This window comes from Arvicola amphibius, chromosome 3 (assembly GCF_903992535.2).
Source record: "Arvicola amphibius chromosome 3, mArvAmp1.2, whole genome shotgun sequence".
NCBI classification, from domain to species: domain Eukaryota; kingdom Metazoa; phylum Chordata; class Mammalia; order Rodentia; family Cricetidae; genus Arvicola; species Arvicola amphibius.
In genome coordinates, this window is record NC_052049.1 from 68,605,436 (window position 1) to 68,629,311 (window position 23,876).

Sequence of the window (23,876 nt, forward strand, 5' to 3'; positions counted from 1 at the left end):
CATCAACGTAAATGGAGAGAAATTAAAAGCATGTACACTAAAACCAGCAACTAGTCAATACAGTACTGGAAGACTTAGCTAATGTAGTAACAGAAAATGAATAAGGCAAAGAATTTTTATTTGTAGATGGTATGATTTTATGCACGGAAGACACTAGAAACCCTCCCAGAAAAAATGTATAGCTGATAAATACTTTCATCAGAGTAGCAGGGTACAAAATTATCGCACACACAGAAGTGGTTCTTTTCCGATATACAAAAACTAAATACTGAGAAAGTAATCAAGGAAATGGAACCTTTTACAATAGGCTCAAAAATAAATTGGGACAACTCTAACCAAATGATTGAAAGACCTGTATAACAAAAACTTTAAGACACTGAAGAATGTATCAGAAGATGGACAGATCTCCCATGCTCATGGATCAATAGGATTAATACAGTGAAAATGGCCATCCTACCAAAAACAAAATACAGATTCAATAAATCTCCATCAAAATTCCAACACAATTTCTTCACAGAAATTGAAAGTGCTATTTCTAGCTTCAAATGGAAATACAACAGGACAAGGACAGCTAGGACAATCCTGTATATGCTCTGGAAGCATCCCTAGTACAGCTTTCAAGGTGTACTGCAGAGCTATCGTACTAAAAACAACATTGCATTGGAATAAAACCGAACATGCTGATCAATAAGGTACAACTGAAGACCCAGACATAAATCTACAAACCTAAGGGCACCTGACTTTTGGCCAGACTTTGACCAGAAATACACACTGTATAAAAGATGGCATTTTCAACAAATAATACTAGTCAAAGTGGATTGCCACATGTAGAAGAACGCAAATTGAGCCATACTTACTACTGTGCCCCAAATTCAACTACGAATGGGCCAAGGATCTCAACTTAAGACCAGATATACTGAATATGAGAGAAGATACAGGAGAAAATAGCTTTTTAATTCATTTGTACATGAAAAGATTTCCTGAACAGGATTACTCAGCACAGGCACTAAGGAAAGCAACTAATAAATGGGACGTCATGAAGCAAAACAGCTTCTGCACAAAGGCCACCATCATCAGAACAAAGAAGCAGGCTACAGACTAGGAAAATCTTTGTTAATCATATATTTGATAGGTGATTAGTATCTAGAATATATAAAGAAATTATATTACTTTGATCCTAAAAAACACAAAAATCAAATTAAAATATGAACTACAGAACTAAATAAACATTTTTCAAAATATGAAACATAAATGGCTTAAAACAGTTTTAAAAAGTTCAACATTCCAAGTCATCAAGGAAATAAGAGTAGAGATTTCATTTTACACCATTCAGAATAACCAAGATTACTACAACAATAGCTCATGCTGGTGAGAATGCAGTGGAAGAAGACTCATGCACTGCTCGTAGCATAAGCTGCTATAGCCACTATGTTTCCTGAAAACCAGTCTACCAAAAGATCCAGTATACGACTCTTGAGCACAAACCCAAAGAGCTCCATTTCTTACAAAGAGATTATCTACTCACCCATGTTACTGAGGCTTTATTAATAATACTCAGAAGTTTGAGACAGCCTAAATGTCCACTTACACAATGGACATTTCATTCAGTTTATTCAGTTTATTCAGCTGTTAATAAACATGAAATCATGGAATTTTGAGATAACAGGATGGAACAATCATCCTAAGATAACCCAGACCCCAAAAGACAAATAAGCATATTTCTCTTGTAAGTGGCTGTTAGTTTTTAAGATTTAGATATGCATATTTTGATCAGAATAACCACAGAGGGTAGATAGCTAGGAGGCAAAAGGCACAGGAATGAATAGGAAGGGGATCTTTTAAAGTAGGGAAACAGAATTTATCATTTAAATAGAATTTAGAATTTAAACAAATAAAGGGTAAACTAGAATATGAGGATTAAATTGGGAGAAGGATGAAGGGCCAGAGTAAAGAAAGGAAAATGTGAAGGGACAACTAATATTAAAGGCCCTTTGAAAAGCCACATAGAAACTCACTGTTGTAGAAGTTTTCTATCTATAATAGAAATTTAAATAAAGTCACCATTTAATGGCAGAAACAATGTGCCAGTGAGACATCTTATGCCACCAAATAAAAGCTCCAGTTTGAAAAATGGATTCCGTCATGCTGAGTTATGGGTAAGAGTTCCATAAAAATCCCCCAGTTTCCAAACATCATAGACATTTGTCAAGGCTCCTGGTTAATCTCCCTCAATCGACTGTAAGCCCGAATGGCTGACACAACTTACTCATGTCATTAAACATGGAGCTTATTGTACAATAAGAAGCTTCCTCCATACTGACTAGCAATCATAGTGCTGGAGTGTACTCTGCAGGCTACCAGATGAGAAAAGTAATCATCAGTATCATCCAGATAGAAACTCTGTAACCTACAAGCAACCTATCTGTCAGATAAACTTGTGCAATAGTGGCTACTCGGCAAGGACTGGTCTGAGAGAGGACCTCCCCGACTCTGGTTTAAACTTGGCAGGATAAAGTCTTACTAAGATTTAACACAATTGTTTTTAAGTGGTATTCAACATATTTGAAACACGTAGCTGTCACATTCATCACTAAATAGGATATATTTATTTGATTTCAAGACATATAGGGTGTCTTGATAACTAATCCTGGATAATTTCATATTGAGTAGAATTATTCTCCTCTCTTGTTTTTACTGTGCATAACATCTGACTTGGGACATGGTACTATGTCTGCAAAGCTACATTAACAAAATGAACCTGGTTACATATATGCCGCCCCATACTACAGGTTCTCTCTCTGTCTCTGTCTCTGTCTCTCCCCCCCTCTCTCGTTTTGTTTTTTTTGAGACAGCGTTTCTCTGTGTAGTCCTGACTGACCGGGAACTCACTCTGTAGAGCAGGCTGGCCTTGAACTCACAGAAATTCACCTGTCTCTGCCTGCCAAGTGCTGGGATTAAAGGTGCCAGTTACAAGTTATTTCTAATGCATTGGACATACAAAAAGATAATTTACAAGTTAAAGATCTTATACAAAAGGATACTTTGGGGCTAATATTTTTAAATTTCTTTTTCAAATCAAATAGTGATTGTTTTGAAGAATCTTCATCTAGGTACATCATTTTAAGGTCTCCATTTAGCAATATGCTATCCAGCACTAAAGAGAATAAAAACCTGCTGATGTGGATTTGCCAGTAAAAGAACATGCCTGACTACATAAGTGGAATATGTGAACCCAGAAGCACTGTCTGTCAGAAAGGAATCACATGGCATTTATACAGCTTGTGGATTTAACACAGGGCAAAATGGAGGAGAAGACTGTGGGGCTGCAGCATCTCTACTTTGAGCAGATTGGTAAGGAAAGCATTGTGAATACTGCAGAAGTCGGGGGGTTCAGATTAGATCTGTGTGCTATTCAGTACAAATAGGCCCGTCTTATGCAATATTTCATCCACCTAAGACACTTTCAATTAACACTTACTACAATTTAATGACTATTAATATTGTACAGAAAAAAATCTATGATTTTCCATTTCGTAAATATGCATTCTGAATTTTGAGACATCATTAAAGTTTAATAGAGGGTTTCAGGATTGTGTAAAACAGAGACAATCCAAGCACACTTCAATTGACTGAGATGCACATAATAGTTCCTTTTCTGATCACATTCTGAGGTATGTAGATTTTTCAAGAGTTTCTAAGAGAGTTTTCACTCTCTTTTGTAAAATTCCAACAAAAAGAATGAGGAGTAAATTTAGTAAAGCTACTATCAGCATTCATGTATAATGATAACAATTTTCACATTTTTATTCTTCCCTTCCAGTGGTAAATTTGACTGTGAAAACTAATGTTTCTAATGAACGTTTAGGCTTAAGCAACCTGAAGCAAGCTATGGAATGTAAGCTCAGGACCGCAGCACTTCTCCACTACACAGGGAAGATGAGACTGCAGAAGGTTTGAAAACACTGGTAACTTCAAACATCTGGCAGCTGAATTGGCAGAGTCCTTCTGGAAGTGTGCTTCCTAAACACCCCTTACATAAACAGTAAACAATCATGGGTCTGATGATTTCTTCACTATGAAAAGAATATGTTCCATGGCAAAATTTATAATAGAAAAATTATAAAATGATAAGTTACTTTTAAATGATATCTAAACACTTTAATTTTATAGATTACTCTAAAATATTTAAAAATAATATTTCTATTCTTTGAGAATCTTGAACAATGTATTTTGTTATCATACTCCTTCCCCTCCAATTCCTTCCATATCCATGTTCACCTCTCTACCCACCCAACGTCAACCCTTTTAACCCATAGAGTTCAGTTCATGTTGCCCAACTTCTCGTGGGTATGGAGTTTGCACTAGAATGTGTTCTACCGAGCAGGGGTCACACAAATAAAACCTTTTGAATTGGCCACTGCATTTTGGTGAAATTTAGCTATTATATCTACAACTGCCTTGCTAACTATGAAAGAGGCAAACATTCATTTACTCATATATCTTTGTATGTATATGTGAATGCGTAAGGGCATTTTTGTGCGCATCCATACATGTGTTTATGTATGCTTATAAGATGTGTAGAGGTCACAGGTCAACCTCAGCTGTGTTTCCTCAGGGACTATCCACCTCCACCCCTCCCGCTGTCTTCTTTTAAGACAGGGTCTTGCACTACTCTGGTATCATAGAGTCTAGGCAGGATAGACAATGATCACAGGGCCTGCAGGTGGTCACCATCATGGGTGGATCTTTGAATCACTGAAGAACTAGTGTAACTCAAGAAAAAACAGACTTAAAACCAGAAAAGAGCCAACAGAATAGAGTAGTGACTTTGGATAACACCTGGCAAACGTGACCATTTAAGAACCAAGAAGTGACACATTTCAGAGTAACGAGGAGGGTGAAAGCCGCTGCTGCTGAAGCACAAATGGGTGCCTGAGTCTCCGCGGCTGCCTCTCCACTGGATTGCTGACCTGTGCCCGAGTCTCCGGGGCTGCCTCTCCACTGGATTGCTGACCTGTGCCCGAGTCTCCAGTGCTGCCTCTCCACTGGATTGCTGACCTGTGCCCGAGTCTCCGGGGCTGCCTCTCCACTGGATTGCTGACCTGTGCCCGAGTCTCCAGTGCTGCCTCTCCACTGGATTGCTGACCTGTGCCCGAGTCTCCGGGGCTGCCTCTCCACTAAATTGCTGACCTGTGTCCAAATCTCCAGGGCTGCCTTTCCACTGGTTTGGCCAATGAGGAACGATACTTTAGGTTCAATAAAGGATGGAGTTGAAAAATGGTAGCAGTGAGAAGAATCTAACCCTGGGAGTCCCTGGGTTACAATCCAAACTAAATTGACGCAAGTGTTTCAAGGTTCTTCAGCCTTATGCTTCATTCAGTTTACACTGTAGATGATTTGTGATCACTTCAGTTTATAAGATGAACTACATAACACTCCAAATAAAATATGTTTCTTAATCTAGTCTCATAAGTTGTTTTCTTGTCATTATTTCTATGTTCGAGTCCAGAGAAGAAATATAGACCAAGGGTTCTAAAAATGTGCACCAGAAACACCAGAAGTATTCTGAGACTCATAAGGTAAGAATCATTTTACTATGACACTAAGACGTTTTTTTCATTGTATTGGCATCTGAATTAATAGTAAAAATGCAATAAAAGATAAAAACTACCCACTGGCATGGCATTCGTGAAGGCAGAGTCTTGACTACATTCATATATAAAATCTTTACCACTGCATATGGAGAAAAACATGTAAACAAAAAATGAAAAATTACTGTCACCTACTCTTAACTCCTGAGTACATCTGTATATGGGCATATCATGCTCTCTGTGATGGTTGTCAGAAGGAATGACAGTCATACAGCTGAATCAGTTTCTAAATAAGAAGGCCATCTTTAATGAAATACCATTTTTCCCTATGAGACTGATAGACAAACTATAAATACTTAGATTTGTGCACATGGAAATTATTTTCTGGTAAATACATAAGCAACACTAGCAGTCCAAGAAAAACAAACAGTACCATTTGTTCGCAATGATGAAAACTGAGGCTGCTAAACTGGGAATTTAAAAAAAGATATATTTTCCTAAAATGTTTGATAGTTTTTTTAATTATTAAAACTTTTCTGATAAGATTGCTACTAATAATAGTGGACTGATTTTTAAATTCAGTAAAATACATCAACATTTACACAATCTGTTTAATTTAGTGAGACAATCACTTTCAAATAGAAAATCCATGATGTCACACAATTCTTGATGTTTATAAGATCTATTCAAGTAGGGAACAAAACAGCAGATTCTCATGGGTAGGAAATGTGTCTTAGATTGTATCCAGTAACTACATTGTATCGACTGTTAAGATAGCATCAAAGAAAACATAGTTATCTGAATAAGCTATCAAACAGTCCTTCCTATGCAGCAGTGTCATGCATAACTTGTAACCAATAGTTCTTTAATCGAATATAACACATGTTCACCATGAAGGATACCAAACCTGACACTGGAAACTTGAACAATACTAAGTGCTAATGAAAGCATAGTTTTTGGAGGGGAATCTACCACCACTAGTTTACTAGGTGAGCACAGTTCCTAATAACACTGGAAACCTAAACAATACTAAGTGCTAATGAAAGCACAGTTATTGGAGGGGAATCTACCACCACTAATTTACTAGGTGAGCACAGTTTCTAATCACAGTACATACACACCTGTCCTTATGGTCATAGAAAAGCGGAGGCTTCACTCCTCATCACAGAAAGTTCTCTTTGCAACAGATGGAGACTACTACAGAAAATCATAACAAATCAAAATGCAGAGTTGGAGAGCCTGCACCCAAAGGATACATCTACAAAGCAGCTCATGAACCTAATGCTGAGAAACACTGTGAAGGAGTGTGTAGTACAGGCTACTTTGTGAAGAAATCCCAAGGCCTCTCAATAAACAAACAAACAAACAAAACAGCCTAGAAACAGAACTGCCCCAGGACCCACCTGTCCTCTCCTGGGAAGACACCCAAAGAACTTTATATTCTATTGCAGACATCCTTGGGCATCTATGTTCCCTTCTGCTCTATCAACAATAGCTAGAAATAACCTAGATATACTTTACAATGAATATACAAAAAATGTGGTACATATACACAATGGAATATTACTCAGCTGTGAAAACATGAAATCATGAAAATTATAGGTAGACAAATGATGTGGAAGAAACTAAACTGTGAAGTAATTCAGGCACAGAATTCTCACATGCAAGGTCCAACTTCACATTTTTTGTTTTATGTGTTAACTGGGAGCACAAAGGGAAGCAGGAAACTACAAAGGGGCTTTTGGAAGACTAGCAGATTAACAAAGAAGAATAATAGACTGGAGGTGAAAAGAGAGTAGAGAGGTGGAATAAATACTGGCTGTGGAAAATCTAAAGTTGGGAGGAACAAAGAAGTATGGAGATGTTAGGAGGTGAACCGGGATCCCCAAAAGAAAACCATATGGAAACCTACTATCTCACAACCAATGAAACATTTTAACTGGAAGGATGGAAGAACCTTGTGATATGGAAGAAGACAGGTGAATACTGGGTATTAAAGAATTAAATAAGGATGGGGAAGGGATATAAGGAGAGGAAGGGTTAGTAGACGGGTTAGCTAAAACCAAGTATAATGAAAAAACACATGGAAGCTAATTTCAAAATATAACTGAAATAAATAAAGAGAACTGGAACATAAAAACTATGGATGGATGATGCCACTCCTCAGAGACATGGGTTTTAAAATGAAAACTGCAGCACCAGCATGGCATATCTTCCCATGATGATTGGTCAGAGAAGTATCAGAGGTCTCATAAGAAGAAAAAAAAAGAAAAAACAACACAGGCTATTGCCAATGCATTTGGTTCCCCACAGCAACTACATGGTAGACTCTACTGTTAAGGACAACACATATTTGGCTATAGGACAGAGAAATCAATTGTAAACAAATTAGGTAACTTCCTCTCTATTAGTATTGAACTAAGGGTTATGTTATCAAATTGCCTCATAAATATGTATGCATATGCCCATAGATATGGACTGATCTCAACTATGGTCAGAGGAATTTCTTCTTGTAGAGGGCAGCAGCAGCCACGGTGACCAGGAGCAGACCCACACACAATCAAGCTGTCCAAGTCCAGCACAGATGAAGGAAGGCATTTCCAGCCTTCACACGTCACTGAGGAGCTACTGGCACATGACAGATGCTGAGGGATGGATAATTGGTCAATTATGGATTAGTGCATTTTCCCAAAAAACAGACACAAACACCATGAAGTTGGGAAGGGAACAGGGAGTGTTGCAGGGGAGATTCGGCATGGAGAGCAAATGGTATCGTATGATATTTCACTGTAAGGTATACAATTCTTAAGAATATAATTAAGTTTAGGCATGTTTATGAGAATACATAAACATTTAAATTATTTCTTTCAAAATCATAATTATATCATTTATTACTTCCTTTTCTTTACTCCAAACCCTCCCATGTATCCCCACTTACTCTCCTTCAAACTCATGGCCGCTTTTCTCATTAACTGTTGTTACATATACATAAGTTGGTTATTATCTAAGATCAAATGGTCATCCCTGAAAACATAAATACAAGTAACATTATACAGCGTGAACATCTGTGTGTGTATATGTACATGCATGCACATGTATATAAATAATTTTATACTGATTATTAGAGCTACCAGCCAAAACATTTCTTATTTATCCAGTTATCTTATAAAGGTCTTGGGGTTAAAGAATGCTAAATATATAGCACCAATTTCTAAGCATGCTAAATCCAATGTGAACAGCAGCAGTCGTTGGTGGTCCAAGAAATAAAATAGTGTGTCCGTAGTTATGGGGGTGGAAATATGTTTTTTTAAATGAATATGTACATATTTAGCTATCTGACTCAGTTCTCAACCCAACACATTAAAAAACAGATGCTTTAAAAATGATCTGTTGGCAAGATGCTTGTTAAATTTTATCAGCTAAAATATTAAAATTCATAATGAATTAATTAACACATCATATAAAAATAAAATGTTTTTGTTTCATCGTTTTACGAAGTACTATAACCAGTGGTGGTTAAAACTGGGAATTTAGTATGTCTTGATATGTGTTGCTCAGAAAGAAACTAAATTTATAGAATTACCACTAAATTGATGACATTTTCTGTCTTCACTCTTGAATTGAGTTGGCAGATGTTTTTAAGAACAAAAAAAAAAAATCTATCTTATTACAAACATATTAAGCAGGTTTTCCTTCCAGGCATGTCTGACAATGTTTATTGCCTAGACCAAATCAATCCTCTTAAGAAGCCATAATATATTATAGCAAGTATATTAGTTCATAGCTAAGGGAAGTTTCTACATGAAAGAGTTAGTCCTTTGATCTCTTGTGCCCTGCTCCTCTTGCATCAGAAAGGTACCACATAATCCACTGTGTGGTCACACCTACTTACAGACAGTCAGCAAATAAAACTGGACTAAGCCTACAGTTTTAGGCACACATGCTATTTTTTTTGTCTATATTTTTGTCTATATATATTACTTACCTGCATAAATTTGAAAAGAGATTGGCTATTTATTAGAAGCAAATACTTGAATGTACAGGCTGGTCACTATTCAAAAATATTTGGCTTTTACGGTACTTCAGATCATGAGTCTGTGCAAAAAGTTCAAAAATCAGAAAAACTTCAAAATCTGGAGTACTTCTGTTCCCAAGCATTTGAATAAGAAAGACTCTATTTTTATGAGGAAAAATAAGGAGGTTCCAAGGGATAAATAATAGTTGTTTCTAGTTTATACAAACCTAACATTATTGCTAAACTTCTTCCCTGAAATGGATAGAGCGACAAGAGTAAGGAGACATTTGTCAGCCCCGACTACACTGCCAACACAGCCAATTCAGAGCTTCAACTTTTACAGTGTTGGCTGTTTCTTAACAATTTCAAACAATTCAAGTGAAAAAGAGCAAGAGAGAGAAATTCAAATAAAGACTTTAAAAATCAGTCAGAAAACTACATGACAGCAAAGATCTCAGCACTTAGTGCTAAGAAAGAAGAATTTTAGATAGATGTCAACAAGCACTCAATCCACATATCTGAGTACCTTCAATGTGCAGGGTCAGGTTCCGCCAAGAGTCCTAGTCTATAAATGCCTCTTCACATTTGGACTTTTTCTTCGAAGGCTATGTAACTTTCTTCTTTATCTCCAAATTAGCATTTTTTTTTCAAAAAACTTTGCATGCTGTCTACACCTTCTTTATTTGCCATGAATACAGACCACTACTTTATCTGACCTTAGAAAAGAAATATCCAAATAGTCACAACACAATGTCAGATGGTCAGCATCTAGTCTGCCTTTGTCTGTATTCTACCTTTATTGTTTAAGTTCTATAAACAGATTGGGTTTTTTTTTTAAAGGGGTGATTTCAAGACAGGGTTTCTCCATGTGACAGTTCTGACTGTCCTGGAACTAGCTCTTGTAGACGAGGCTGGCCTCGAACTCACAGAGATCCACCTGCCTCTGCCTCCCAAGTACTGGGATTAAAAGAGTACGCAACTCCACTTCCCTCTACAGGCTTGTGTCGGTTTCTCCCGTCCCTGTGTCTCCCAAGCTTTCCCTAGTGTTCACAGGTGTCCTGCTCCTGTTCAAAGGCCATCCACCCAAAGGGGTCAGACTCTGGCCTCCAGGCAGGTCTGAGGATTCCTGCGGAGGGGTGCGGGCTCCTTCAGATTGTGCTGCCAGGTTCGCTGTGTGGTATTCCATCCCGCCCTGCCCCCACCTTGGCCCTTTTGTCTGGGCTGCGACCCTGGGCTGCCTGGAATCCCTGATCCTGTGCCCTGACATTCCATCTGAACTGGTGAGTGAATGCGGACCCTGGGGCAACCTGCCCTGGAAGAGAGCACAGACCCCCTACCCCCACTTCCCTCTGCAGGCTTGTGTCGGTTTCTCCCCTCCCTGTGTCTCCCAAGCTTTCCCTAGTGTTCTCAGGTGTCCTGCTCCTGTTCTAAGGCCATCCACCCAGAGGAGTCAGACTCTGGCCTCCAGGCAGGTCTGAGGATTCCTGCAGAATCCTGTGGGCTTCTTCAGATTGTGACACAAGGAATAGGTCCTCCTCTGGCACTGGGGAGATCCAACCAGTTTCAGTCACACCAAAGATTGGTCTACGACACCAAACGCCTCCGGGCTCCTTTTGAAGGAAGAGATGGGCAGGCGCCAATGCAGGAGCTCCTCCAACAACATGAAAGGCAACATGACATCACCACAAGCCAGACATCCCGAAACAACAAGAATTGAACACCCTACCCCAGAAGATATAGAAGAAACCGACCTTAAACAGTACTTTATGAAAATAATAGAAGACCTTAAACAGGAGGTAAAAAACTGCCATAAAGAAATGGAGATGACAAACAAAAAGGTAGACGAAATAAATAAATCTCTCAAAGATACCCAAGAAAAACAAGAAAAACAAGAAAAAGCAATCAAACAGGTAAGGGAAACAGTACAAGACCTGATAAATGAAATGGAGGTATTGAAGAAAACACATTCTGAGGGACGACTGGAAATGGAAACTCTGAGTAAACAAACAGAAACTTCAGAGACAAGTATTTCCAACCGAATACAAGAGATGGAAGAAAGAATCTCGGACTCTGAAGATACTATAGAGGAAATAAACTCACAGATTAAAGAACTAAACAAATCTAACAAATTCTTAACACAAAACATTCAGGAAATCTGCGACACCATGAAAAGACCAAACCTAAGAATAATTGGGGTAGAAGAAGGAGAAGAATTACAACTCAAAGGCCCAGAAAACATAGTCAACAAAATTATAGAAGAAAACTTCCCCAACCTAAAGAAGGATGTTCCTATGAAGGTACAAGAAGCCTACAGAACACCAAATAGACTGGATCAAAAGAAAGCATCCCCACGCCATATAATAATCAAAACACAAAACATACAGAATAAAGAACAGATATTAAGAGCTGCAAAGGAAAAAGGTCAAGTAACATATAAAGGGAAACCTATCAGAATTACACCTGATTTCTCAATGGAAACCATGAAAGCCAGAAGAGCTTGGATAGATGTGCTACAGACACTAAGGGAACATGGATGCAAGCCTAGACTATTATACCCGGCAAAGCTTGCATTCACCACTGATGGAGAAAACAAGATATTCCAGGACAAAAACAGATTTAAACAATACGCAGCCACACATCCAGCCTTGCAGAAAGTAATAGAAGGAAAATCACAAACCAAGGAGTCCAACAACACCCACAATAACTCAGGCATCTAGCGACCCTTCACCAGCACAACTAGAAGAAGGGAAACACACAAACTCTACTACTAAAAATGACTGAAGTTAACAACCACTGGTCATTAATATCACTTAATATCAATGGACTCAATTCACCTATAAAAAGGCACAGGCTAAGAGACTGGATACGAAAACAGAATCCAACATTTTGCTGTTTACAAGAAACACACCTCAACCACAAAGACAGACACCTACTCAGAGTAAAGGGTTGGGAAAAGGTTTATCAAGCAAATGGCCCTAAGAAACAAGCGGGTGTGGCCATACTAATTTCCAACAAAGTTGACTTCAAACTAAAATCAATCAGAAGAGATGGAAAGGGACACTTTATACTCATAACAGGAAAATCCATCAGAATGAAGTCTCAATCCTGAATATCTATGCCCCTAATATAAAAGCTCCCACTTATGTAAAAGAAACACTTCTAGAACTCAAGGCAGCCATCAAACCACACACACTAATAGTTGGAGACTTCAACACTCCTCTCTCACCAATGGACAGGTCAATCAGACAGAAACCTAACAGAGAATTGAAAGACTTAATGGAGGTAATGAACCAAATGGACTTAACAGACATCTATAGAACATTCCAACCAAATAGGAAAGAATATACCTTCTTCTCTGCGGCTCATGGAACCTTTTCGAAAACTGACCATATACTTGGTAACAAAGCAAACTTCCACAGTTACAAAAAAATATTAGTAACCACCTGTGTCTTATCGGATCACCATGGATTAAAATTAGAATTCAACAACAATGCTACCCCCAGCAAGCCCACAAACTCATGGAAACTGAACAGTCAACTACTGACCCACACCTGGGTCAAGGAAGAAATAAAGAAAGAAATTAAAGTCTTTCTTGAATTTAATGAAAACAAAGACACAACATACTCAAACCTATGGGACACAATGAAAGCAGTGCTAAGAGGAAAGTTCATAGCACTAAGTGCCCACTTAAAGAAAACGGAGAAAACACTCATTGGTGACTTAACAGCACACCTGAAAGCTCTGGAAAAAAAAGAAGCAGACTCACCTAGGAGAAGGAGAAGACTGGAAATAATCAAACTGAGGGCAGAAATCAACAAAATAGAAACACAGAAAACAATCCAAAGAATCAATGAAACAAGAAGCTGGTTCTTGGAGAAAATCAACAAGATTGACAAACCCTTAGCCAAACTAATCAAATGGCAGAGGGAGAACACGCAAATTAATAAGATCAGAAATGAAAAGGGGGACATAACCACAGACACAGAGGAAATTCAGAGAATCATTAGATCTTACTAAAAAAGCCTGTATGCCACAAAATTGGAAAATGTAAAAGAAATGGACAGTTTTTTAGATAAATACCATATACCAAAGTTAAACCAGGACCAGGTAATGCTCTAAATAGTCCTGTTAGTCGCGAAGAATTAGAAACTGTTATCAGAAACCTCCCTACCAAAAAGAGCCCAGGACCAGATGGTTTCAATGCGGAGTTCTACCAGAACTTCCAAGAAGACCTAATACCTATACTCCTTAAGGTATTTCATAATATAGAAACACAAGAGTCACTGCCAAATTCCTTCTATGAAGCTACAGTTACCCTGATACCTAAACCACACAAAGACTCAACCAAGAAAGAGAATTACAGGCCAATCTCACTCATGAACATTGACGCAAAAATTCTCAATAAAATACTGGCAAACCGAATCCAAGAACACATTAGAAAAATTATCCATTACGATCAAGTAGGCTTCATCCCAGAGATGCAGGGCTGGTTCAACATACGAAAATCTATCAATGTAATCCATCATATAAATAAACTGAAGGAAAAAAACCATATGGTCATCTCATTAGATGCTGAAAAAGCATTTGACAAAATTCAGCACCCTTTTATGATAAAGGTCTTGGAGAGATTAGGGATACAAGGGTCATTCCTAAATATAATAAAAGCTATTTACAGCAAGCCGACAGCTAACATCAAATTAAACGGAGAGAAACTCAAGGCTATCCCACTAAATTCAGGAACACGACAAGGCTGTCCACTCTCTCCTTATCTCTTCAATATAGTGCTTGAAGTTCTAGCAATAGCAATAAGACAACATAAGGGAATCAAGGGGATTCAATTTGGAAAGGAAGAAGTTAAACTTTCATTATTTGCAGATGATATGATAGTATACATAAGCGACCCCAAAAACTCCACCAAAGAACTCCTACAGCTGATAAACTCCTTCAGTAACGTGGCAGGTTACAAGATCAACTCCAAAAAATCAGTCGCCCTCCTATACACAAAGGATAAGGAAGCAGAGAGGGAAATCAGAGAAGTATCACCTTTCACAATAGCCACAAATAGCATAAGATACCTGGGAGTATCTCTAACCAAGGAAGTGAAGGATTTATTTGACAAGAACTTTAAGTCTTTGAAGAAAGAAATTGAAGAGGATACCAGAAAATGGAAGGATCTCCCCTGCTCGTGGATTGGGAGGATCAACATAGTAAAAATGGCAATTCTACCAAAAGCAATCTATAGATTCAATGCAATCCCAATCAAGGTCCCATTAAAATTCTTCACAGAGATTGAGAGGACAATAATCAACTTTATATGGAAAAACAAGAAACCCAGGATAGCCAAAAAATCTTATACAATAAAGGTTCTTCTGGAGGCATTACCATCCCTGACTTCAAACTCTACTACAAAGCTACAGTATTGAAAACAGCTTGGTATTGGCATAAAAACAGAGAAGTTGACAAATGGAATCGAATAGAAGACCCGGATCTTAAACCACAAACCTATGAACACCTGATTTTTGATAAAGGAGCCAAAAGTACACAATGGAAGAAAGAGGGCATCTTCAACAAATGGTGCTGGCATAACTGGATGTCAACCTTTAGAAGAATGAAAGTAGATCCATATCTATCACCATGCACAAAACTCAAGTCCAAATGGATTAAAGACCTCAATATTAATTTGAACACATTGAGCTTGACAGAGGAGAAAGTGGGAAGTACTCTACAACAAATGGGCACAGGGAACCATTTCCTACACATAACCCCAGCTGCACAGACTTTAAGGGCAACATTGAATAAATGGGACCTCCTGAAGTTGAGCAGCTTCTGTAAAACAAAGGACATTGTCACTAAGACACAAAGGCAGCCTACTGACTGGGAAAAGATCTTCACCAACCCTGCAACTGACAAAGGTCTGATCTCTAAAATATATAAGGAACTCAAGAGACTAGACGGTAAAATGCCAATTAACCCAATTAAAAATTGGGGCGCTGAACTGAACAGAGAATTCTCAACAGAAGAAGTTCGAATGGCCAAAAGACACTTAAGGTCATGCTCAACCTCCCTAGCTATCAGGGAAATGCAAATCAAAACAACTTTGAGATATCATCTTACACCTGTCAGATTGGCTAAAATCCAAAACACCAATAATAACCTTTGCTGGAGAGGTTGTGGGGTAAGGGGTACACTCATCCATTGCTGGTGGGAATGCACACTTGTGCAACCACTTTGGAAAGCAGTGTGGCGGTTTCTCAGGAAATTCGGGATCAACCTACCCCAGGACCCAGCAATTCCACTATTGGGAATCTACCCAAGAGATGCCCAATCATACAACAAAAGCATATGCTCATCTATGTTCATAGCAGCATTATTTGTAATAGCCAGATCCTGGAAACAACCTAGATGCCCTTCAGTGGAAGAATGGATGAAGAAAGTGTGGAATATACACATGCTAGAATACTACTCAGCGGTAAAAAACAATGACATCTTGAATTTTGCAGGCAAATGGATGGAAATAGAAAACACTATTCTGAGTGAGGTAACCCAGACCCAAAAAGATGAACATGGGATGTACTCACTCATAATCGGTTTCTAGCCATAATTAAAGGACATCGAGCCTATAAATTTGGGATCCTTGAGAAGATAATAAGAAGGTGAACTCCCAAAAAAAGATATAGTAATCCTCCTGGATATTGGAAGTAGACACGATCGCCAGGCAAAATTGGGAACTTGAGGGTTGGGCAAGACTGGGCCAAGGGAAGATGGGGAGAGAAAAGTGTGAAGGGGAGAACGGGGGGAACTCGGAGGAATGGGGTGCTTGGGATATAGGAAGGGTGGTTATGGGAGCAGGGAAGCATATATCTTAATTTAAAGAGCTACCTGAGGGTTGTCAAGAGACTTGACCCTAGAGGGGTTCCCAGGTTTCCAGAGAGACGCCCCCAGTTAGTTCCTTGGGCAGCGGAGGAGAGGGAGCCTGAAAAGGCCAGTTCCTATAGCCATACTGATGAATTTCTTGCATATCACCATAGAACCTCCACCTGACGATAGATGAAGAAAATGACAGAGCCCCACATTGGAGCACCGGACTGAGCTCCCACGGTCCTGATGAGGAGCAGAAGGAGAGAGAACATGAGAAAGAAAGTCAGGACCGTGAGGGAACCTCCAGCTGGCGACAGATGGGGAAGGTGACTGAGCCCCACATTGGAGCACTGGACTGAGCTCCCAAGGTCCTGATGAGGAGCAGAAGGAGCGAGAACATGAGGGAGAAAGTCAGGAACGAGAGGGGTGCGTTCACTCATGGAGACAGTGGGACAGAACTAATGGGAGATCACCAACTCCAGTTGGAATGGGACTGATGGATCATGCGACCAAACCCGTCTCTCTGAATGTGGCCAACAGTGGGGGCTGACTGAGAAGCAAAGGACAATGGCTCTGGGCTCTGAGTCTTCTGCATGGACGGGCTCTGTGGGAGCCTTCTCAGCTTGGTCGATCACCATCCTGGTCCAGGGGGGAGTTGGGAGGACCCTGATCTTAGCATAGAGTGGGGAACCCTGATGGCTCCTAGGCCTTGAGAGGGAGGGAGGGGAGGTTTGGGTGGATGGGAGGGGAGGGAAGGGGGATAAGGAGGGGAGGGAAGGGGGAGGAGGAGGGAAGGAGATGGAAATTTTTTAAATATAAAGAAAAAATAAACCATGAGGAAAAAAAAATGGGGCGCTGAACTGAACAGAGAATTCTCAACAGAAGAAGTTCGAATGGCCAAAAGACACTTAAGGTCATGCTCAACCTCCCTAGCTATCAGGGAAATGCAAATCAAAACAACTTTGAGATATCATCTTACACCTGTCAGATTGGCTAAAATCCAAAACACCAATAATAACCTTTGCTGGAGAGGTTGTGGGGTAAGGGGTACACTCATCCATTGCTGGTGGGAATGCAAACTTGTGCAACCACTTTGGAAAGCAGTGTGGCGGTTTCTCAGGAAATTCAGGATCAACCTACCCCAGGACCCAGCAATTCCACTATTGGGAATCTACCCAAGAGATGACCAATCATACAACAAAAGCATATGCTCATCTATGTTCATAGCAGCATTATTAGTAATAGCCAGATCCTGGAAACAACCTAGATGCCCTTCAGTGGAAGAATGGATGAAGAAAGTGTGGAATATATACATGCTAGAATACTACTCAGCGGTAAAAAACAATGACATCTTGAATTTTGCAGGCAAATGGATGGAAATAGAAAACACTATTCTGAGTGAGGTAACCCAGACCCAAAAAGACGAACATGGGATGTACTCACTCATAATCGGTTTCTAGCCATAATTAAAGGACATCGAGCCTATAAATTTGGGATCCTTGAGAAGATAATAAGAAGGTGAACTCCCAAAAAAAGATATAGTAATCCTCCTGGATATTGGAAGTAGACACGATCGCCAGGCAAAATTGGGAACTTGAGGGTTGGGCGAGACTGGGCCAAGGGAAGATGGGGAGAGAAAAATGTGAAGGGGAGAATGGGGGGAGCTCGGAGGAATGGGGTGCTTGGGATATAGGAAGGGTGGATATGGGAGCAGGGAAGCATATATCTTAATTTAAGGAGCTACCTGAGGGTTGTCAAGAGACTTGACCCTAGAGGGGTTCCCAGGTTTCCAGGGAGACGCCCCCAGTTAGTTCCTTGGGCAGCTGAGGAGAGGGAGCCTGAAAAGGCCAGTTCCTATAGCCATACTGATGAATTTCTTGCATATCACCATAGAACCTCCACCTGACGATAGATGAAGAAAATGACAGAGCCCCACATTGGAGCACCGGACTGAGCTCCCAAGGTCCTGATGAGGAGCAGAAGGAGCGAGAACATGAGGGAGAAAGTCAGGAACGAGAGGGGTGCGTTCACTCATGGAGACAGTGGGACAGAACTAATGGGAGATCACCAACTCCAGTTGGAATGGGACTGATGGATCATGCGACCAAACCCGTCTCTCTGAATGTGGCCAACAGAGGGGGTTGACTGAGAAGCAAAGGACAATGGCTCTGGGCTCTGATTCTTCTGCATGGACGGGCTCTGTGGGAGCCTTCTCAGCTTGGTCGATCACCTTCCTGGACCTGGGGGGAGTTGGGAGGACCTTGGTCTTAGCATAGAGTGGGGAACCCTGATGGCTCCTTGGCCTTGAGAGGGAGGGAGGGGAGGTATGGGTGCAGGGGAGGGGAGGGAAGGGGGAGGAGGAGGGGAGTGAGGAGGGAGGAGTAGGGAAGGAGATGTAAATTTTTAAATATTAAAAAAATAAACCATGAGAAAAAAAAAAGAGTACGCAACTACCACCTGGCCTAAAGCAAAGTAAGTAAAAATTTTTTTTGAGACAGGGTTTCTCTGTGTTGTCCTGGCTGTCTTGGATCTCACTATGTAGATGCCTCGAACTCACAGAGATTCTGCCTCTGTCTCCCAAGTGCTGGGATTAAAGGCCTGCACCGCCACTGCATGGCTAACAGAACTTAATTCTTTTATAAAAACTTCCCTTGCTATCTAATCTTCAATTCCATGTTGAAGGCATATTTATCTAGTTATATCTACACCACGATCTAGTCTTCTTGGCTGGCTCTCTCTTCAGGAAACAACCTCTAGTAAGTGTGGTATTTCTCTTACTGTTTACTGCTTCAGAGTTTAGTGCTTTTTCTGAATCTCCTGTAATTTATTTTGTATTGAAAAAAGTGACTTTTTCTGCTTACTATTAAGGACTGAAAATGGAAAAAGGTGCAATGTATGCCCAGAGAGTTAGAGGATTATAGGGAGACCTATGTAGAGAAATAAAATGTAAACTTATATTAATAACAGAATTATGAGACAAAAAATGCAAGAGCTACCTCAAAATAGCAGACGATAAATGGGAATTATTTTCAGAGGTTTGGGTGAACACCACTTATTGCCATAGTATCAGAGGCAATATTTCATCTGAGTAGAATCCAGATTAAGGGGAAGGAAAGGAAACAAAGTTACAGATTTGACAAAGTACCAAGTGTATACACAGTAGAACAAATGTGTAAAGCAAACACCATTAGGGTAAATGTGAGCAGATGTGTGAAATAGAAATAACTGTAGCTAAGGATGAAATATTTTCACTTCCACCCATAATTTTAGCACTGACAATATGGTTAAAAAAGGAAATACATTCAATTAATAATGTATAAATCCATCAACAATAAATTGTACACAAATTATATAAATTAATGAAATATTACTTACTTTTAGAATCTTACCTTGACTGCTAAACTGGGTAAGAAACTAGTAATATAGTTTTCATTAGTTTGTTTTAGTTGAAATGCAATCACAGAGAAAAATCAAGCCATCTATCTTAACAGTGCAGGATTTATTTAAAGCAAATAACTGTACTCCAGGATTTTAATTAATGGCTCTACCATCATATTCAAAATTCATTGGAAGACTATTCTACAAATGCATATTATTACGGATATCTTTTAGGCTCAGAAGATACTACTGAGCAAAAATAGACTAGGTTTTTGGCCCCCATAGAGTTTATACTATCTTGATAACAATCTCCTTATCAATAAATCTGAATCAATATTAATTATCCTGATAGACAAGAACATACTTCCTGTGTTCTTTAGAGGTGGTTGGAAACTTTTTATTCAGGCTGGTGAGGTGGCTCATTGGTAAAGAAGCTTGCTGCCAAGACTGACAACCCGAGCTTAATACCCAAGACCTACTTGGTAGAAGAGAACTTCTCTCCAAATTCATCCTCTGACCTCTACATTCATGATAGGGCATGGGTGGTCTCACATTCATACACATATATACACATGGGTCTGCACATGTGCATATGCGCGCGCGCGCACATACACACACACACACACACACACACAGAGTAAAGAAATTGCCCAATGGTTAAGAACACTTGCTGTTGATGAAGAGGATTTAGGTTCACTTCCCAGCACCTAATGGTAGCTCACAACCATTTGTAACTCTAGGTCCAGAAGCTCCATGCCCTCTTCTGATATCTGGGGCACTACACGTACATGGCACATATACACACATGCAGGCAAAACATCTATACATATAAAATTTAAAAATAAATCTAATATATATTTTTTAAAAATATATTTATTACCAACAGATGTGACTATACCATAACATGTTCCTACCAAATATTTTTAATTTTCTTATTTCAGCTCCATAATTTGTTTTCTCTAGGAAGGACAATGTGGTAAAGATGTATGGGGACAAAAGTCCATGCTAACTACACGATTTGAACTCACATTTCTATCAGTCCCTAGCTATGTGACTCTAGCCTGTGCGTCAGTTCACTTAAAAGAAGGTGACCAATTTCTGACTAGATTTAAGACCTGCTCTATAGAATGAAACCCATAACCTGGCACCAATATTGATTTCAGAATCAATGATTGGACAGATAATAGGCCCTGTACAGAACTTATGCGAGTCCAAGCCAGGTCAAACCCCACCACATTAATGGGATCTGGGTATGAAGTCTCACCCCTGTCTATGGCACCACTGGCAAACATCAGCATCTAGAAAAGGAGACACAGTTTTGTCTAAGAGTGTGTGTACTCCCTGGTAAGCCAACCACATTCTATGGGAAAATTTATGCAGCATGAATTAGTACTAATGGGTTATTTAAAAAAGATATACAAAGTAGGGTGGGTAGCTGTGGGAAGAGTCTGGGGGTGGGGAATATATCAAAACATACTGTATGAACCTTTCAACAGATGAGAAAGTCTAAACATGAATGATTAAGAAGAATATAAATAAGTTAATTTCTCCTTTATTTATTTATTATTACCATGATGTGATGATACCTGGAGACATATAAAAGGAAAAAATTTCTTGAGTGAATCAATATTACCTAAGAATGAATGGACTATACATTAGACAAGACATTCTTTTTAAGATTTTGAAGAAAGCCTTATCTTTCAGAAGCATGTTAAAGGGTTCCCGCATATACATGCTATTATGCACAATCCAAGGTGATTTAAGGGAAACAGTGTTAAGAAAATATGTTCTTACCTCAAAAAGTCACATACTAGCCTGTACGATGCAGATGAGTGTTTTTATAAGGAAAGCTTATTTGGGGCAAATGGCACCAAAAAAAAAAAAAGGCCAATTCTACTCTCCTCCTTCATAAATAAAGAAAAAGATGGAAAAATAGCTACAGTGTAAAAATTGGAAAAGAATTAAGTGAAAAGTTAAAAACAAAACAAAGAGATCAAATCCTAGTAGTCAAAAGAGTTTATTCAGAGATGCAAACATGAAGAAAATAAAGAAAACAGATACATATAAAGACAGAGAGAAAAACCCAAGCAATGCTGGTAAGACAGAATGGACGGCAAATGAGAAGCCACTCTTTGAGTGTTTGATGCAATTAATCTGTATAAATGACAGCAACAATGGAGAAATAAGCATCTCAGCATTGCCAAGTCACGGTGCTATTTCCATTTCACACACACACACATGAAGACTACAAGTATTTAAAAAGTCTCTTCAAAGTCAATTTTTGGAATCTGGATACGAGAGGTACTTTATCATAAATGGTAGTTAGACATGGGATGATATGGCAAAATTTAAGAACAACAGACAGACATAAAAGCCAGTATGAAAACTTTGGTGTAGTTGTGCAAAGATTTCATATATCTACAGCAGGAAAAGCAGAATACTTAAGCGACTTTAAATTTAGTAATTATTAAAGAGTGGGATGATTTATAAAATTTAAATATTATAGTCTGCTTAAGTAATTTGACTCATGGTATTAAATATTCTGTGTATTCCTGGTCAGGGCACAGTTTTCAGGATCTTGAAAATTAATATACTGACTGCCATTGAAGTTCAATTTCTGAAACCAGAAAGATTGTATCATATTACTAAAAAGATAAAGAAATAAAACCAGTAATCAATGCATTTTCCCTCAGAGACGGTATGAAATATCTAACTAGTAATCTTTAAGGATAAAGACATGGGTCAAATGGAATATTCTAAAATGTCACTGCTACATTATAGAATAGAACCAGGTCTGGTTCTCACACTGTAATCCAGAAGGGAAAAATGAGAATTTCATACAAGTTTAAGAGAAATCTGGACTACATAGCCAATCTGGGCTACATAGTGAATCTTGTTTTTTCCCAACCCTCTCTATAAACATAAAATATTAAATTGTAAGTTTAAGTATGCTGAATTGTTCAACTTTAAAGAACATATCAACTTACTATCTTCCTTCTTCCAGCAGCATTTTATTAAATGTTTTACTGTTAAATTCTAGCAAACAAAACACACACTTTGAAAATGGCACACATTGGTGTCACCAAAGAATATGACAAAGTTCAAAATTGTTTGTGTGTGTCAGTACAGAACTCTGTGTCCTAGGGTGGCACTGCTTGTAGGGATCCCATGATTCTGTGCAAAGGTTCACTGGAAATGACAAGAGCAAACACCAAAAATCCCTTCATTGCACTGCCTCTGAATGGTTTGAGCTTATATATTTATTGACATATTAACGACTTCCCCCTGAAATGACTTAGACACTATGGATGAATAATTGTTCATAAACATCTGGTGAAACTTGCCACCACAGGTGAAGACAATCTTACATCTTGTTTTAGAATTATTGTGCTATATTTAGTCTCATCAGGCCTTGAAGTAGTAACATGCATTAAAAAGTTATCTTCCTTTTGGCTGTATCATATTAAAATTTTAGAAATGGTTACTTAAAATACTAATGACACAAAAGACAACAGACAACATTTACATTAGAGATTCTATAAAATGTTGCAAGCAAATAAGAGTGAAAGGTTTTATAACTTTAATTAAAAAGAAAGAAAAATCCCATCCAAATAGATGTATAATCATGGAAAATAAATGTTTTCTAAAAAGTAAAGAATCAATAGCTTTTAGGACAATATAATAATTGATATGAGGTGAAATACTAAGAAAAGCAGGGAAGCAGTGGAGCGAAGCAGTGGAGGGAAGTAGTGCACGTTCTCACCCTGATAAACAGCTGCATCATGTCTTTTTCTTTTTGGGGGTTACGGTACTTCTCATAGAAATCACGGCGCTTCTTTGTTTCTTTAGAGATTTTATCTTTCCTTTCCCGCTTCTCTGCTGGCTCCTCTGTGCCATCAGAAGATGACTGTTTGTGGGTTTTTGGCTTTTCCACTTCAATATAGTTTTCATTTGGGTTCAGGACTATGACTCCATACCCTTCCTATTTTGAAATGAAAAAAAAAAAAGTGGTAAAATTTGAAATCAGAATTCAT

The 23,876-nt window shown here is 38.8% G+C and overlaps 1 protein-coding gene across 8 annotated transcripts in view; it reads right to left on the reverse strand.

Moving 5' to 3' along the window:
- Fam172a (family with sequence similarity 172 member A) overlaps nucleotides 1-23,876 on the reverse strand; it is a 442,895-nt gene that overhangs the window by 225,858 nt on the left and 193,161 nt on the right. For 7 of the 8 annotated variants that reach the window (XM_038321142.1, XM_038321141.1, XM_038321139.1 and 4 more), the window contains one exon: nucleotides 23,606-23,824. The exons of the other annotated variant lie outside the window; for it this stretch is intronic. In XM_038321142.1, coding sequence (XP_038177070.1) covers nucleotides 23,606-23,824 — 219 coding nt within the window. The remainder of the gene's footprint in view (nucleotides 1-23,605; nucleotides 23,825-23,876) is intronic. 8 annotated transcript variants of the gene reach the window in all.